General features: G+C 43.2%; 1 protein-coding gene across 1 annotated transcript; it reads left to right on the forward strand.

Moving 5' to 3' along the window:
* Positions 1 to 1129: 1129 nt before the first annotated feature.
* On the forward strand, positions 1130 to 17206 carry akt3b (AKT serine/threonine kinase 3b). Its single transcript, XM_014131347.3, has 14 exons — positions 1130 to 1405; positions 3802 to 4174; positions 6078 to 6203; positions 8511 to 8622; positions 8986 to 9133; positions 9274 to 9405; positions 9976 to 10041; positions 10354 to 10422; positions 10865 to 10987; positions 11197 to 11325; positions 12238 to 12452; positions 14626 to 14713; positions 15059 to 15161; positions 15296 to 17206. The coding sequence occupies exons 2-14, from the start codon at positions 4129 to 4131 to the stop codon at positions 15379 to 15381; spliced, it is 1443 nt and encodes a 480-aa protein (XP_013986822.1). The 5' UTR covers positions 1130 to 1405; positions 3802 to 4128; the 3' UTR covers positions 15382 to 17206.
* Positions 17207 to 17821: the final 615 nt, after the last annotated feature.

Raw genomic sequence — 17821 nt, forward strand, 5'->3', positions numbered from 1 at the left:
TGGACTTTCAAGAAGCAGTATCACTTGCCACATCATCATGATGATGCGTTTTGCATCAAATGAAAGCAACTTTAAAATTGTACTTGTAATGAAAAGCGCTATATGAAGAAAAAAATATATATATTATTATATGACTGTAGAGATTATGGGTTCTGGTCAAAATGTGTGTACCGTATGGGAATAGGATGCCTTTTCAGACAGACACTTGGCAGCTGTGTTGCATCAAAAAGTTGTATGGTTGACAATCTGAATGGCCACATTGAGCAAATTAATCAAGTTGTTCAGGGTGACCATGACAACCTGCACTAATTTAAGCAGGATTAACCATGCCTTCAGAATTAAACGCGTTATGATTAGGGTAGTGTAGTTAGTAAGCTATGGGGTGCTCAGTTGTGGGTCAGAGGGTTCTCTCGTGTTGGATTCCTTCAGTTTTCCTTTAATAACACTAGAGGGTGGTGTTTCTCTCAAAACATCACCTCTGCTCTGTACAAATAGCCGACTCTTAAGTCAATACTGTATCCTTTTTATTTGGGTGGAGGCACCACACCCTAAGTGCTATCAATCAATTTTTTTGCTTATCTTAACATTTTGGTAGAATACCCATAGTCCAACATCACTGCTACCCTACATCAGATATGATCACACAATGGCATATTATTTTCCCAACATGGGATGGAGAGGGATATATATATATTTTATAGTTCAAATTGTACCCAAATACAACAACCTATTTGAATGAATGTGTTGCAGGTTCTTGTGATCTTGCTGTACCAGGAGCTGCATGTGTGTTCCTGGTCATGCTCCCATGAAGTAGGCTAGACTGGTATGAGAATATTTAAACAAAGCCCCTATTCAGATAGTGAAAGAGACGACCTGAATAATAGGATTCCAAATGAATTAATTTGAAATAACAAATCCCTAATGTTTTATCCACAATAATCACAAATTCATCTCGCTGGTTTGAACACTGTCGAATGTCTAAATACCTTACCATTGTCATGACCAAGTGTAAACCTATGCTGGATTGTATCTGATCATGCAAACATACAAGCCAAGGGGGAGAGGGACCAACAAAAGCCGGGGACCAACAAAAGCGAATGAATGCCGTGAGGAGAGGGAAGTCGTCCGAAATCTGGCTACATGTGACGTCACGAGATTTCCTTAGAACAAGCGACAGCTGCTGAAGCTAGTCGCAGAGCCGGGGAGGACTATCGCCGCAATTTCTGTCTACAAAGTATTATTTTCGGGCATTATAATTGGCCGCAGCATCAGCAGCAATGGATAGATCACGGTCCTCATTCTATTTTTATCACTGACTGACTGTTCTTTCCAAATATTTTGCTGCGTTGGAAGCACGCAAGCGCTCGAAGGGGGGTGTCCCTAGCTATCATTATTCGACTGCCAGGTAAAATATGTCAATGTAATAAATACTCATTATAAAAAAATTTAAGCAGAAAGGGTTTAAGAAGCCCTGGGTTTGGGGTTCATTATTCTGGGGCCTGTGGAAGCATATTTTTAACGTAATATGGGTGGGAACAACCGTTAGCCTGTAGCGGGCTAGCTAGCATGAATGCACGTCATTTGCAAGTTTGGGATGTGATGCTGCTGGGATGCTGCAACGGGAGGGCTTGGGCATTCTCAAGCGCGAGCTATAATGATGGGGTGGTGTTGCTGTCTGGCTTCGGCCCAGTCTTTGCGCCTAAACAAATTGTCTTTATTAAAACATAAAGCCACATGTTTCTATGGCCAATATATATATATATATATATAAAAAAAAAAACGCTAACGACCAAGGAATAAATGTAGGAAGTCGTAAAAAAGGCAAAACGTCAAGAGGAGACTGTCAGCTAGCTGCCAGCTAACGTTTGCTACGTTCGTTAGCCTCGTTCAGTGGCTAGCTAGCTCGGTTTTCAAATTCTTCCCCCAATCACTTGACATTTTATCCGTTTGATGGGCACGTGAACATTGTTTAAAAATCACCCTTTACCCAGTAATGATTTTGTGCCTCTTATTATTGTTGTATAATTAAGTGTGTAACGTTATGGCAGGCGGATGTTATTATGTAAGAGCAAATGACACCACACGCCCTTGAAACAAAAGCTGTTGTTTCAATATTTGCTTATTTCTATGTGGTGCAAGGCCTATCCATGTCTTGTACATTGGTGGCAGAGACGATTATTGCGGAAAAGGTTTGCACATGTGACTTGTAATGGCTTCTAAAATGGAAAGTCTGGTCATGTCAGCCATTGTTTTTGTTGTCAGTGGATTGATATCATTTATTTTTCATCCCAGAGCCAGGTCTTTCACATCAGTCGGCTGCTTTTGACAGGCCTCCAATCTCTGACAACAAAACACTGTGCAGTTTTCTCCTAGTACAGTAGTAGTGCTTCACTTTGAACAAAAATAAACTCATGGGTTGTCACAGGCAATTTGGCCTCTATTTTGGCACCTTGTATCACTGGTTACTCTCCACAAAGGACATGAATTGGACCACAGAAGCGGTTTCTGAACTTGAATATGATTGTGTACCCAGAATGAAATCCTTTTGTAGACTAAGCCTACATAATGCTTTGTACATGCTGGCTGCTTTTCCTATTGATCTCCTATTGGGATTTAGAGTGATTGAGGTCCGTGCTAATGTTGTCATCGTTGTAGCCAATAGCCATCATACTTAGTCACATCTAAATATACGCAGTGAAAAGTAACTGAAGATAAATGCTTTTAGAGACATCAGACTGGCTAGGTTGGGATTCAAGTTATATACAGTACCAGTCAAAAGTTGACACACCTACTCATTTCAGGGTTTTTCTTTATTTTTACTATTTTCTACATTGTAGAATAATAGTGTTGACATAAACTATTAAATAACACATATGGAATCATGTAGTAACCCCAAAAAAGTGTTAAACAAATCAAAATAGATTTTATATTTGAGATTCTTCAAATAGCCGCCCTTTGCCCTGATGACAGCTTTGCACACTCTTGGCATTCTCTCAACCAGCTTCATGAGGAATGCTTTTCCAACACTCTTGAAGGAGTTCCCACATATGCTGAGCACTTGTTTGCTGCTTTTCCTTCACTCTGCTGTCCAAACCATCGCAATTGCGTTGAGGTCGGGTGATTGTGATAGTTTTTTTTAGACCAGAGGAAAGGTTCCTCCTACTGGCCCTCCAACACCACTTCCAGCAGCGTCTGGTCTCCCATCCAGGGACCAAACCTGCCTAGCATCAGAGTTACGCCAGCAGTGGGATGCAGGGTGGTATGCTGCTGCTAGATCGAGGCTATTTGGTTCTTTCATTGCCATCAAAGCGCATATGTCGCTCAATCAAACAAAGTCTATGTAGAGTCCTCAAGGCACACATTATCTAACAGTGTAGTAGATACTCAAAACATCTAAGTTCAAAAGCGGCAAAGCCTTGCGTGGACCTTATACGCGGCTCTGACCTTGCCTCTGATGTTGTTTGTGTACATCCTAATAGACAATTTAGAATAATCCATTGGAACCAGAATAGACACAAGGTGGCCGTAAAGGATGTGTACCTTTAAGAAAATCTGATCAATGGCGCTGCATAAGCAGTTTTAGGCCCGCCAAAGAGCAGGGAAAGAGAGGAAAGGGGACAAATCTGCCGGTGGGCAGGGAGGGGACGGGACGGGAAGCGCATTCTGGGTCTTAACAATGACTCCAGTTCTCACATAAGTGTTTGTAAAGGAACGAGAGGGGGGCGGGGATGTAGTGTGTGTGTGGAGAGCAATCCATGGACCTTTTTTCCTCCCCTTTCTCTCTCCCCTGCTTCCTTCCAGGCTGAGTCACCGCTGGAGTGCCTTGAGAGAGAGCGAAGGAAGACGTGGAGAACAAGAGTGAAAGAGAGGTAGTGTGAGAGAGACGATTAGGGGAGTAAAGACAAAGAGTGAGAGGAAAACAGGAGTAGAGAGGAGGTAGTGAGAAGAAAGGAGAAGAAAAAGAGAGAGCCAAGGGAGTTGGGGAAAAGACGGAGAGAGACAACACACACAGAGACAGAGTGAGGAGAGTAGGTGTGTGTCTGAGGAAGAGACAGCAAGGTCAGGACTGCTGACCCCCCCCACCCCCCTGGGTCTGAGCACTGGGCTGACGGTCAAGGCGAAGCCACTATGAGCGACCAAAACGTTGTCAAGGAAGGCTGGGTTCAGAAGAGAGGTGAGTCGATTGATTTGATAATCGGTGATGATTACGGTCTTTGAGAAGATATATATATATTTTTTTTTTCACAGTTCACATCAAGAAAACAAACACCCCTTTTCAAACACCCCCAGTCCCCACATACCTGTATATACATAAACATGGAAACAAACAGGGAAAGGAATAAATGGAATATTGTATTATTATAACCAGGGGTTGGAACCAAAATCATTTTCCAATCGTTTCTTTCGTTCCGTTCCACTGTTCCGACCAGCAAAATAAAGTTCTGAACCAGTTTGAAACAAAAAAGTACTGTTCCTTTTTAACCTCCCTGGGCAAGGTGGGACGCTTGCTAGAAAATGTCACGTTACAGCAGAGATGCTGTATATTCGATAGAGATGCCGCAAAAGGAGAACAAATTGTCAGACAGGGCACTTCCTGTATGGAATCTTCTCAGATTTTGGCCTGCCATATGAGTTCTGTTATACTCACAGACACCATTCAAACAGTTTTAGAAACTTTAGAGTGTTTTCTATCCAAATCTACTAATTATATGCATATTCTCGTTTCTGGGCAAGAGTAGTAACCAGTTTAAATCGGGTACGTTTTTTATCCGGCCGTGCAAATACTGCCCCCTAGCCCCAACAGGTTAAACCTCTGAAAACATTTTTAAAAATTAAATTTTGTTCATCATTAAATTACTTCACCAATCAGTGTGGATAGAGCAGGGCGCGAGATGCGACTGAAATTTTGCAGGCGAGAGAAGATGGAGGAGGAGGCTTGTCTTGAAGCGCAGGGCATCTTGTTATGACATGCATTATCTGAATTAGGCCCACAGAATTATACCTACAGAGAAGCGGCTTCTGTCGAGGAACATTGAATGTCTTTGAAATTCCGAGAGTTGGCTTAACGTTGTACTAGAGCTAACGTTAGCTAGCTAACAAACGTGTGTGTGCAGAGCTGCACTCGAATTAAAAACATGTCTTAACGTTGTTGTAGTTAGTAAATCCAATGTGAAACGTGATAACTATAGTATTGTTGTGATAACTATAGTATCCTTAACTAGCATTGAAAAAGTGAATCCATTCTTCTCTAATTAAAAATGTCTCCCTAATTTCTGAATCACACATTTTGCTATTTTCCGGTTTTCGGTTCTGTTCCCTGAACCGGTTCCAACCCCTGGCTTATAGCTAGTATACACAGCATGTGGTATGGAGGATTTTAAGCTGTGTTGACTGGTTGAACACATGGATTGTGTGTGCGTGCAGTGTGTGTGTCTATATATTGTTTAGCCTCAGGCTGTGACACTGCCACAGACAAATTTGAGCTCTTGGAGGATGGCTTAACTCCCCAGTTCCTTCCTTTCAGAGCCCAGGAGCCACTGAATTGTTTCAGGCACATTTGTGCTTGTACAAAATCCAGTTACAGTATTCTAAACACTGAAGGGTAGCTAGTGGTATAGAGTTAAACTAGTAGCAAACAATCAGTTTTATACTTGTATTTTTGCACACTATGTCACTTGTGGTAAAAAAAAAGAAAGTTCAATGATACCATATAGCCTATTGGCAAAATGGAGCTCTTCTACAACATGGTCCTCATGGACATCTTGCAAGCAAACACCAGCATGGACCCTCATCTATTAATTCATTATGTATTAACCTGCTTGAACCACAATGAATCGTGCCATACTGTTAAATGAAAATGCACTTAATTAAAGCCGTACATAGGGGTACATCCCAGATGGCATCACATTCCCTTTATAATACATTACTTTTGTCCAGGGCCCATAGCCCTGGCACTATAAAGGAAAGATTACCATTTAGGATGCAGCGAAGGTCTGACCGCTGCAGTCAGTCAGTAACTATAAAAGCTGATAAGCTACGTTTCCAGTATGAACCAATCCCTGCTGGACTTGTTGCAGGTGAGTACATAAAGAACTGGAGGCCGCGTTACTTCCTGCTGAAGACCGACGGATCCTTCATCGGCTACAAAGACAAACCCCAGGACGCAGACCTGGCCTATCCCCTCAATAACTTCTCTGTAGCAAGTAGGTCCTCCTCACCTTCGTCAGTCTCCATTTTCGACCATTTGGGGGCGGTTTCTCAGACACCGATTAAACCTAGTCCTGGACTAAAAAGCAAGCTCAATGGAGAATCTCCATAGAAAATGATTGTCCAGGACTAGGTTTAATCTGTCCCGGGAAACTGCCCCTTGGTGTGTTGGGTGTATTGTATTACAATATACAGTGCCTTTGGAAAGTATTCAGACCCCTTGACTTTTTCCACATTTTATTCTAAAATTGATTAAATAAATAAAAAATCCTACACACAATACCCCATAATGACAAAGCGAAATAGGTTGTTCTAAATTTTTGCAAATGTATTAAAAATAGGTCCCACAGTTGACAGTGCATGTCAGATCAAAAACCAAGCCATGAGGTCGAAGGAATTGTCTGTAGTGCTCCGAGACAGGATTGTGTCGAGGCACAGATTTGGGGAAGGGTACCAACGCATTTCTGCAGCATTGAAGGTCCCCAAGAACACAGTGCACTCCCATCATTCTTAAATGGAAGAAGTTTGGAACCACCAAGACTCTTCCTAGAGCTGGCCGCCTGGCCAAACTGATCGATCGGGGGAGAAGGGCCTTGGTCAGGCATGTGATCAAGAACCTGATGGTCACTGTGACAGAGCGCAAGTTCCTCTGTGGAGATGGTTGTCCTTCTGGAAGGTTCTCCCATCTCTGCAGCACTCCACCAATCAGGCCTTTATGGTAGAGTGGCCAGACCGAAGCCACTCCTCAGTAAAAGGCACACGACAGCCCGCTTAGAGTTTTCCAAAAGGCACATAAAGACTCTGTCCATGAGAAACAAGATTCTCTGGTCTGATGAAACCAAGATTGAACTCTTTGGCCTGAATACCAAGCGTCACATCTGGAGTAAACCTGGCACCATCCCTACGGTGAAGCATGATGGTGGCAGCATCATGCTGTGGGGATGTTTTTCAGCGGCAGAGACTGGGTGACTAGTCAGGAATCAGGATCAAAGGAAAGATGAACGGAGCAAAGTACAGATAGATCCTTGATGATAAACCTGCTCAGGACCTCAGACTGGGGCAAAGGTTCAACTTGCAACAGGACAATGACCCTAAGCACACAGCCAAGACAACGCAGGAGTGACTTCGGGACAAGTCACTGAATGTCCTTGAGTGGCCCAGCCGGAGCCTGGACTTGAACCCGATCAAACATCTCTGGAGAGACCTGTAAATAGCTGTGCAGCAACGCTCCCCATCCAACCTGACACCAACCTGACAGAGCTTGAGAGCATCTGCAGAGAAGAATGGGAGAAAATACCCAAATACAGGTGTGCCAAGCTTGTAGCATAATTCCCAAATACAGGTGTGCCAAGCTTGTAGCATAATTCCCAAATACAGGTGTGCCAAGCTTGTAGCATAATTCCCAAATACAGGTGTGCCAAGCTTGTAGCATAATTCCCAAATACAGGTGTGCCAAGCTTGTAGCATAATTCCCAAATACAGGTGTGCCAAGCTTGTAGCATAATTCCCAAATACAGGTGTGCCAAGCTTGTAGCATAATTCCCAAATACAGGTGTGCCAAGCTTGTAGCATAATTCCCAAATACAGGTGTGCCAAGCTTGTAGCATAATTCCCAAATACAGGTGTGCCAAGCTTGTAGCATAATTCCCAAATACAGGTGTGCCAAGCTTGTAGCATAATTCCCAAATACAGGTGTGCCAAGCTTGTAGCATAATTCCCAAATACAGGTGTGCCAAGCTTGTAGCATAATTCCCAAATACAGGTGTGCCAAGCTTGTATACCCAAGAAGACTCCAGGCTGCAATTGCTGCCAAAAATGGTCTGAATACTTATGTAAATGTGATTTTTAATAAATTAGCAAAAATGTATAAAAACCTGTTTTTGCTTTGTCATTATGGGGTATTGTGTGTAGATTGATGAGGGGAAAAAACTAATACATTTTATAATACGGCTGTAATGTAACAATGTGGAACGAGTCAAGGGGTCTGAATACTTTCCAAAGGCACTGTACAACATTTGACATTTTTCATAATTTAAAATATCAATGAATATTCCCATGTTAGGCAGTGTGCACTCCCTAGAGCCAATGTGTCCCTGTCAAACATTCAGAGCTAAAGTAGTGCTACTTGAATATAGTACAACACTATGTTGCCACAGTTACCCCCTGAAACAGTAGTGAGTTACAAATGTTTATTCTGTGACGCTCGTGATGCTTTGTCATTTTATTTTTTACCTTCTCTCTCTTTCTTCCCTCTCTCCTTCCCGACACACCCTCTGTCTCTCCCTCTTTCTCCCTCTTCTCAGAATGTCAGCTGATGAAGACGGAGCGGCCCAAGCCCAACACATTCATCATCCGCTGTTTGCAGTGGACCACGGTTATTGAGAGGACATTCCACGTGGACACGCCCGATGAGAGGTGTCACCCTCTCTCTCACTCCCTCCTCTCTCTCTCTCTCCTCTTCCTCTATTACTGCCTTGCCTCCTATTTCACTTTTAGGGAAAAACGCCATTGAAAAATGAAGTGAAATACCTAAACACTGTTTAGATGCTGCTAAAACGTGTTAATCTAAACATAAAACTTCCACAGCAGCAGTTGCATGTTTTGACGTAACTAGTTTTAGCAAACCACAGGAGCATCCAGACAGAATGGGGGTATGTCTCTAGATTTCGCCATGGCATTTGTTTTGTACCCTGCACTTTTCTAAATGTGTGCTTTCCTCAGCATATACACACACAGTATAGCAGGGTATTAAAGTGAGCTGCTGTTGGTTGGTTCCAGGGATGAGTGGGCCGAGGCCATCCAAATGGTGGCTGACTCCCTGGCCAAGCAGGAGGAGGAGGGCAGCCTGTGCAGCCCCACGTCGCAGATCGAGAACGAGGTCAACGAGGAGGAGATGGACACCTCCACCAGCCAACACAAACGGAAGGTGAGCCACCCTGGGGACTGAGCACAGGTCATACATTGGTAGATAGGCACATAAACACCAACCAAGATTGTCTCTCTCATCTCAATGAAGGCTTCTCTTCTCTTTTCTCCTCTACTTTCCTCTTCTCTCCTCTCTGACAGACAATGAATGACTTTGACTATCTGAAACTACTGGGCAAAGGCACTTTTGGGAAAGTCATTCTGGTGAAGGAGAAGGCAAGCGGAACGTATTACGCCATGAAGATCCTGAAGAAGGAAGTCATCATCGCCAAGGTACTGGCTGGTGTAAAGCAGTTTCTCTCAACCTTTTTCATACTAGGGATCAAATCAAATTGTATTTGTCACATGCGCCGAATACAACAGGTGTAGTAGACCTTACAGTGAAATGCTTACTTACAAGCCCTTAACCAACAATGCAGTTTTAAGGGAAATGCGTGTTAAGTAAAAAATAAAAGTAACAAATAATTAGAGCAGCAGTAAAATAACAGTATCGAGGCTATATACAGGGGGTACCGGTACAGAGTCAATATGCAGGGGCACTGACTATTCAGTCGAGGTAATGTGTACATGTACATCTGCAAACTCAGTTTTTTCCTGCTTGGAAGTACATTTAAACTCGCGCTATAGAACTGACTAAATGAGTGTCTGGGACCATCCCACAGACTGGAGGTCGAGAAACACTGGTTGAAATAACTGAGCCCTGTTGGAATGGATGCAGATATTTCCATTTGGCGCCTTGTACCTTCTACATCCTAACATTCTTTCTCTCCCGTTCTCTATCGCTCTCTTTCCCTCTCTCTCTCTACCCCCGTTTCTGGATTTTCCTCTTTCCTTGTAACGCAGGACGAAGTTGCTCACACCCTCACAGAAAGCAGAGTGTTAAAAAACACCCGGCATCCATTCCTAACCGTGAGTATTGTTTAGCAAAGACTTAAAGGCAAACTTTATACTTTAAGCCTGTATTATTCACTTGGAGGCCATGTCTCAAAATGGCACCCATATGGCTCTGATCAAAAGTAGTGCACTATATAGGGAATAGGGTGCCACTTGGGATGTATCCACAGACTCAGTCAAAAGCAAAGTCTTGATTGAATAAACATTTAAGCTGTTCTACTGTTGCATGTGTCATTAGATATGAATTCATGGGATAAATGAACATCTGTTTGTGTGGATGTAAAGAAACAAAATAACAACGATTGTGCAACTCTTGTTTTTCTCCAGTCTCTGAAGTACTCCTTTCAGACCAAGGACCGGTTGTGCTTCGTCATGGAGTATGTAAACGGAGGAGAGGTAAGAGATGCCTGTGCTACCTGAGATACCTGTGGAAGATGAGCACTTAATTATTTTTATTTTTTTCCAGACACTGTGTTGATGAGGATTCCCTGAGACTGTTGCACCTTCCTCTTCCACAATGTAGAATTCTTTCCAGGAGCCGAAATTATTATTTCCAGGGACCGTCTCAGATTAGGAATGCTGATCTAGAATCAAGTCCCCCTCCTATTCATTCTGATTTTAAAAGGCAAAACTGATCTTAGATCAGCACTCCTACTCTGAGACGATATGGGAATACTGGCCCAGGACATATTTTTTTAGAGAGCTATTAGTGATTGGAACTATACCTTTATATGCAGATGTGTAAATATATATTTGAATTTAACATAACTTTAAATAATTGTAGGTTTTGTTACGTGTTTTTACCATTTATTCCTTTCTTTCCCGATTTTCCCCGCAGCTGTTTTTCCATTTGTCAAGAGAGCGAGTGTTCTCTGAGGACCGCACGCGATTCTACGGAGCTGAGATCGTCTCCGCTTTAGACTACCTTCACTCTGCCAAGATAGTGTACCGCGATCTGAAGGTACATGCATTCATATGGACAGTCATCTCTATATCTATCATAACACCATGTGTAGACTTCTCTTAGAGACGAATCCTTACTTCCAATCCTAACTAAGTCCAATGGGAGACTAAGTGAGGATTTGACTTAAAACGAGCATGCTGCTGAGAATGGATATATTATTGGGACGTATATTCAACATATAACATGGTATTTATGCTCATTGGCAGCTGGAGAACTTGATGCTGGATAAAGACGGGCACGTCAAGATCACGGACTTCGGCCTCTGCAAAGAGGGAATCACAGACGCGGCCACCATGAAGACCTTCTGCGGCACGCCGGAGTACCTGGCTCCAGAGGTCAGAGCTCACACTGATGTACACTACACTACCCAAAATGCCATGTTGTGAGATGTATCCAGGTTTTCTTATGGGAGGAAATATTCTAGGTGTCTAATATATACTAACTACATACTAATACTGAGTAAAGCGGGGATCGATTGGCAAGAGACAAAAGCCATTGCATGGAAACGAGTGAGGTGGAGAGAAGAACGGTATGAATGCCGTATGCTCCCAAGGGGGCTCCAGTGGTGGACGCCCTATGCTCCCAAGGGGGCTCCAGTGGTGGACGCCCTATGCTCCCAAGGGGGCCCCAGTGGTGGACGCCCCATTGCTCCCAAGGGGGCCCCAGTGGTGGACGCCCCATTGCTCCCAAGGGGGCCCCAGTGGTGGACGCCCCATTGCTCCCAAGGGGGCCCCAGTGGTGGACGCCCCATTGCTCCCAAGGGGGCCCCAGTGGTGGACGCCCCATTGCTCCCAAGGGGGCCCCAGTGGTGGACGCCCCATTGCTCCCAAGGGGGCCCCAGTGGTGGACGCATTATGTTCCCAAGGGGGCCCCAGTGGTGGACGCATTATGTTCCCAAGGGGGCCAAGTGGATAAAGTCAAGTCACATACTAATAAAATCGAATGTTATTGGTCACGTACACCTATTTTTCACCTGTTATCGCAGGTGCAGCGAAATGCTTGTGTTCCTAGCGCCATCCGTGTAGTAATACCTAACAATACACAGAAATCCCCAAAATAAAAAGAGGAAATATCAGAACGAGCAACAAGAATGTCAGTCTCAAATATATATGTATATGGTGGTGTGTATAGACATTATGGACAATATATATGCAGTAGTTGTATAGGATGAGCCTTGACTAGAGTACAGGTTATACGTATGAAGTGTGTAAAACGTACTGTATTATTTCATGATGTCCCTATGCTAGGTGCTGGAGGACAATGATTACGGCCGGGCGGTGGACTGGTGGGGTCTGGGCGTGGTCATGTACGAGATGATGTGCGGCCGGCTGCCCTTCTACAACCAGGACCACGAGAAGCTGTTTGAGCTGATCCTCATGGAGGAGATCAAGTTTCCGCGCACGCTCTCCTCCGACTCCAAGTCTCTGCTCTCCGGCCTGCTCATCAAGGACCCCAACAAACGGTACAGACACACAGAGAGAGATAGACAGACAGAGCATTGCATGCATGCACTGAAGCAAGAGAGATGTACACACAATACTGAATGAACACTTATTTTAACTTAATATAATACATCAATAAAATCAATTTAGCCTCAATTAAATAATGAAACATGTTCAATTGGGTTTAAATAATGCAAAAACAAAGTGTTGGAGAAGAAAGTAAAAGTGCAATATGTGCCATGTAAGAAAGCTAACGTTAAGTGCCTTGCTCAGAACATGAGAACATATGAAAGCTGTTGGTTCCTTTTAACATGAGTCTTCAATATTCCCAGGTAAGAAGTTTTAGGTTGTAGTTATTATATTATTATAGGAATTATAGGACTATTTCTCTCTATACGATTTGTATTTCATATACCTTTGACTATTGGATGTTCTTATAGGCACTTTAGTATTGCCAGTGTAACAGTATAGCTTCCGTCCCTCTCCTCGCTCCTACCTGGACTCGAACCAGGAACACATCGACAACAGCCACCCTCGAAGCAGCGTTACCCATGCAGAGCAAGGGGAACAACTACTCCAAGTCTCAGAGCGAGTGACGTTTGAAACGTTATTAGCGCGCACCCCGATAACTAGCTAGCCATTTCACATTGGTTACACCAGCCTAATCTTGGGAGTTGATAGGCTTGAAGTCATAAACAGCGCAAAGCTTGAAGCATTGCGACGAGCTACTGGCAAAATGCACGAAAGGGCTGTTTGAATGAATGCATATGAGCCTGCTGGTGCCTAACACCGCTCAGTCAGACTGCTCTATCAAATCATAGACTTTATTATAATATAATAAACACACAGAAATACGAGCCTTAGGTCATTAATATGGTCGAATCCAGAAAGTATCATCTCGAAAACGAAACGTTTTTTCTTTCAGTGAAATACGGAACCGTTCCGTATTTTATCTAACGGGTGGCATCCCTAAGTCTAAATATTCCTGTTACATTGCACAACCTTCAATGTTATGTCATAATTACGTAAAAATCTGGCAAATTAGTTCGCAACGAGCCAGGTGGCCCAAACTGTTGCATATACCCTGACTCTGCATGCAATGAACGCAAGAGAAGTGACACAATTTCACCTGGTTAATATCGCCTGCTAACCTGGATTTCTTTTAGCTAAATATGCAGGTTTAAAAATATATACTTGTGTATTGATTTTAAGAAAGACATTGATGTTTATGGTTAGGTACACATTGGAGCAATGACAGTCCTTTTTCGCGAATGCGCACCGCATCGATTATATGCAACGCAGGACAGGCTAGATAAACTAGTAATATCATCAACCATGTGTAGTTAACTAGTGATTATGATTGATAAGTTTAATGCTAGCTAACAACTTACCTTGGCTTCTTACTGCATTCGCATAACAGGCAGGCTCCTCGTGGAGTGCAATGTAAAGCAGGTGGTTAGAGCGTTGGACTAGTTAACCGTAAGGTTGCAAGATTGAATCCCCGAGCTGACAAGGTACAAATCTGTCGTTCTGCCCCTGAACAAGGCAGTTAACCCACCGTTCCTAGGCCGTCATTGAAAATAAGAATGTGTTCTTAACTGACTTGCCTAGTTAAATAAAGGTGTAAAAAAAAAACGGCAAATCGGTGTCCAAAAATACCGATTTGTTATGAAATCTTGAAATCGGCCCTAATTAATCGGCCATTCCGATTAATCGGTCAACCTCTAGTACACAGACAGACGAACACACACACCAAGGCTCCAGTGGGGGATTATCTGAAGATGGGTCAGTGATCAGCCAACAATCTCTGCCAAATAGTTTTGACACAACACATTTCCTACTTCATAACAGATCAACTTGAAATGGGTTATTGACTCATGCTAACCAGCCCTCAACTGTAACTTCCCATAATTTAGTCTTTTTTTGTACAGGAGTTACTGGCTCACACTGATCCTGCTGTATGAAATACTACCTCACCGCAATTTGTTTTCATTTGTTTATCGCTCTTCTACAAAGCCGTTTGTCACTCAAAAGCTTGAGGCAGCTAGGTTAGTGGAGAACCCAAGGGAGAACATTCTCTCATTCACCACATGATGCTATTGCAGGATTTGCACCTAGCTCATGTTCTTGTCTTGTTTCACGACAGGCTTTCTAGAAAGTGTTCACATTTGTACGTTTCTTTATTTCCGACAGACTTGGTGGCGGTCCAGACGACGCAAAGGAGATCATGCGCCACAGTTTCTTTGTGGCGGTAGACTGGCAAGACGTCTACGACAAAAAGGTGAGTCTTCTTCACTTGACCAGTTCTGTGCCCTCCCACCGACTTTTGAACAAATTCAGAGTATTCCATGCAGGTCAAAATGACTAGTGTTTTTCCAGTCAAATATGCAAATATTGACATGTCACACACGAGGCACGGACATCAGTGTGTCACATGTCACTGTGGTCCTGTGTGGCTCAGTTGATTAAGCATGATGTCAAGATCTTTGGTTTGATTCCTGCTAAGGCCACCGATACCAAAATGTATGCACGCACTAATGTCAGTGGCTTTGGATAAAAGCGTCTGCTAAATGGCATATCAATTATATATTACATGTGACAACAGTGTCCCCTCCCTCTCCCCTAGTTGGTCCCCCCCTTCATGCCCCAGGTGTCCTCAGAGACGGACACCCGGTATTTCGATGAGGAGTTCACGGCACAGACGATCACCATCACTCCCCCGGAAAAATGTAAGTGTCCGTCGGATCCCTCAGCACGGGTTGGCCCACTTTTTTTGAATAGGGGTTTTCTGCCATAGACTCCACCGCAAACAGACAGGTCCATTACCTGTCCTTCTCCCCCTCCCATTTCTCTCTTTCTGCAGACGATGAAGACGGGATGGGTGAGGGTGACAGCGAACGGAGGCCTCATTTCCCACAATTCTCGTATTCGGCCAGCGGACGGGAGTGAAGGTCATTGCCAGTCAGCCAGTATCGCCCCCCCGCCGTGCGGCCGTTTCGAGGAAAACACGTAGCCATTTTAGGAAAAGTCTCCCCTCTTTTCTCCTTCTCTGTATTCGAGTGCAGACTGGGAGAAGTCGTCTTTTTAGGGACTATAAAAGGGGTTTTGCACAGTGGGATAGACTCAAGCTGGTCTCTCCACAAAAAAAAAAAGTATCTTACATTTTCAACGCTATATACTGCAGAAGGCAATGTTTTTGTTATGTATTTTTATCCGTCAGTATTAGGTTGTCGACCTGTTACGTTCTTTGTCCGTTATTTTAATTTTATTTTCAACTTTTTTGCACTTGGTTTGGAAGAGCCGTTCTAGGGAACAAAACCAAAAATGTTGCCTTACGTGTGCAGATGTTTCGTATCATACAGACAGGGTTTGGGTCGGGGGGCTCGTTGTTCATTGAAACTATTATTTTTCTCATATACAATGCCATGGCGGCGCACATTCTCCAATCCCATGGCAACGAGAATCACTGTCTACTAAAAACAACAAAAAAGACAGAACTGACGGAGTTTCTTTCATTCCAATTTCATTGTCAGTGTTATTTCTTTTCATCCTTTTTGACCTTTTCATTTTCAGCCAGAGATTTCTACTTGGTTATTGTTTGACAGAAACACTAAACTGCCAGATACTGCACGGTTCACTCAGGCAACACAGAGCACAACCGCATTCAACTCAGCTACCAGTTTAGTTTTACACACCCATCAGGGAAAAGCTACTATGAATATACAAGCCTTTTTTGCATCTTTTTCCACAGTCATTTGATTAATAACTTATTTTCATAGCTATAGAAAATAGTGGTATGGATGTTTACACAAGGAATGTGGCTTATACAGGTTCACGTTGTGCTGTCATAGCGCTCACACATACACTCAACATCAGAGCCAGCTCTGAGCTCTGCTGATATGGCTTGTGACAGACATTGAGATCTGTAAAAAAATAAAAAAATCTCCCCATCAATCACACACACACCCTTGGTTTTCTTCCCAAATCGACAAGGTGGGCGGAAGGCATCAATAACCATGTTGGGCCACAGATCACGTGAAACTGAGCCATGAATATACTTGTGTATGATGATAGGATGAGGACTGTGTGAGAATGGAGAGAGAGAAAAGGAAAGCAGTTCCCCCCCACCTTTTGTGATGTAAATATGCAATGCCTTTTTTTGTTCTTAGTGGCGTCTTGGCCAGACATGAACTTATGTGTGTGACTGTACTTCAAGCTTGCTGACGAGAACCAAGACCGGAGGAAAAGAAAGACTGAGAACTACGTTTTGGGTTAAAACAACGTAAACTACAACGCTAAAGACTGACTGGACGCTCCCATTTGGTGGCTGTCATCGTCGCCTCGACCTGTCTGTCCAGAAGAGGTTTCCATGGAGATGAGACCCTTTTTCGCTGTTGGTCGAATGGATTGACACCCACTGTTTTATTTTTCCCTTTCAAATGGGACCATGGTCAATTCTGCAGTGATATATGGTTACATCAGGTTGTTACCATTCCCCTCTTTTTGTTTTGTACCATAGTACTAGTTTTATTTATGTTTGTCATTCTAGGCAGTGTTACCCAGTCTTGTTCAGAGTCAGAAAGGCACCTCTCTAAGTCGCTGAAGGATGATATTGTTGGATGCATTACTAAAGTCTGTTTTTTATCCAATTGTTTTTTGATTGTTTGCCTGTTTTGTTTTCTTACCAAAACATTAGGGCAAGAAACCAATAGTGGACTTGCATTGCCGTGGTAGTATTTATTTTGAATTAAATTAAAGAATACATTTCAGGGTTTTTCATGGTGTAAATCTTTTCTTTTTTTTTTTTTTTAGCCCTCTTCTAATATTTCAATGAGTGTGTACCATTTGGAAAGCAATTCCCTAAACAATGTTCAGCAAGGGTCTCATCCAGGGTCATGTTCAATAGGAACCAAACAAAATAAAACAGGGAGGAAGAAACTACTGGTGCATTTCCACTGACAGATTTACCCAAAAGGCTCAGCCTTTTCTTTTTCCATCTACACGGGCCGGTACCCGTCTCTCACTGGGCCCCGGGTACTTTTTTAGGCTGCATTTACATAACAATGGCAAACTCTGAACTTTAACACCTCAAAAAGCACCAGTCTTGAACGATATAAAGGTCTGTGACTCTGCTCAGCACAAGTCTTTAGTGTCACTCTTCTGATGGAGACAGAGCTGACATTAAAGGGATACTTTGGGATTTTGGCAATGAGGCCCTTTATCTACTTTCCCAGAATCACATGAACTCATTGATACCATTTTCTCTCTGTCCAGTATGATGGAAGCTAGAGGTAGTTTCACGAGCCAATACTAACTAGTGTTACCCATAGCGCAATGACTGGAAGACCATCTGCTACCCATACACTTCCAGTCATTGCGCTAACGCTAG

Source organism: Salmo salar, chromosome 12, assembly GCF_965601325.2.
Source record: "Salmo salar chromosome 12, fSalSal1, whole genome shotgun sequence".
Taxonomy (NCBI): Eukaryota; Metazoa; Chordata; class Actinopteri; order Salmoniformes; family Salmonidae; genus Salmo; species Salmo salar.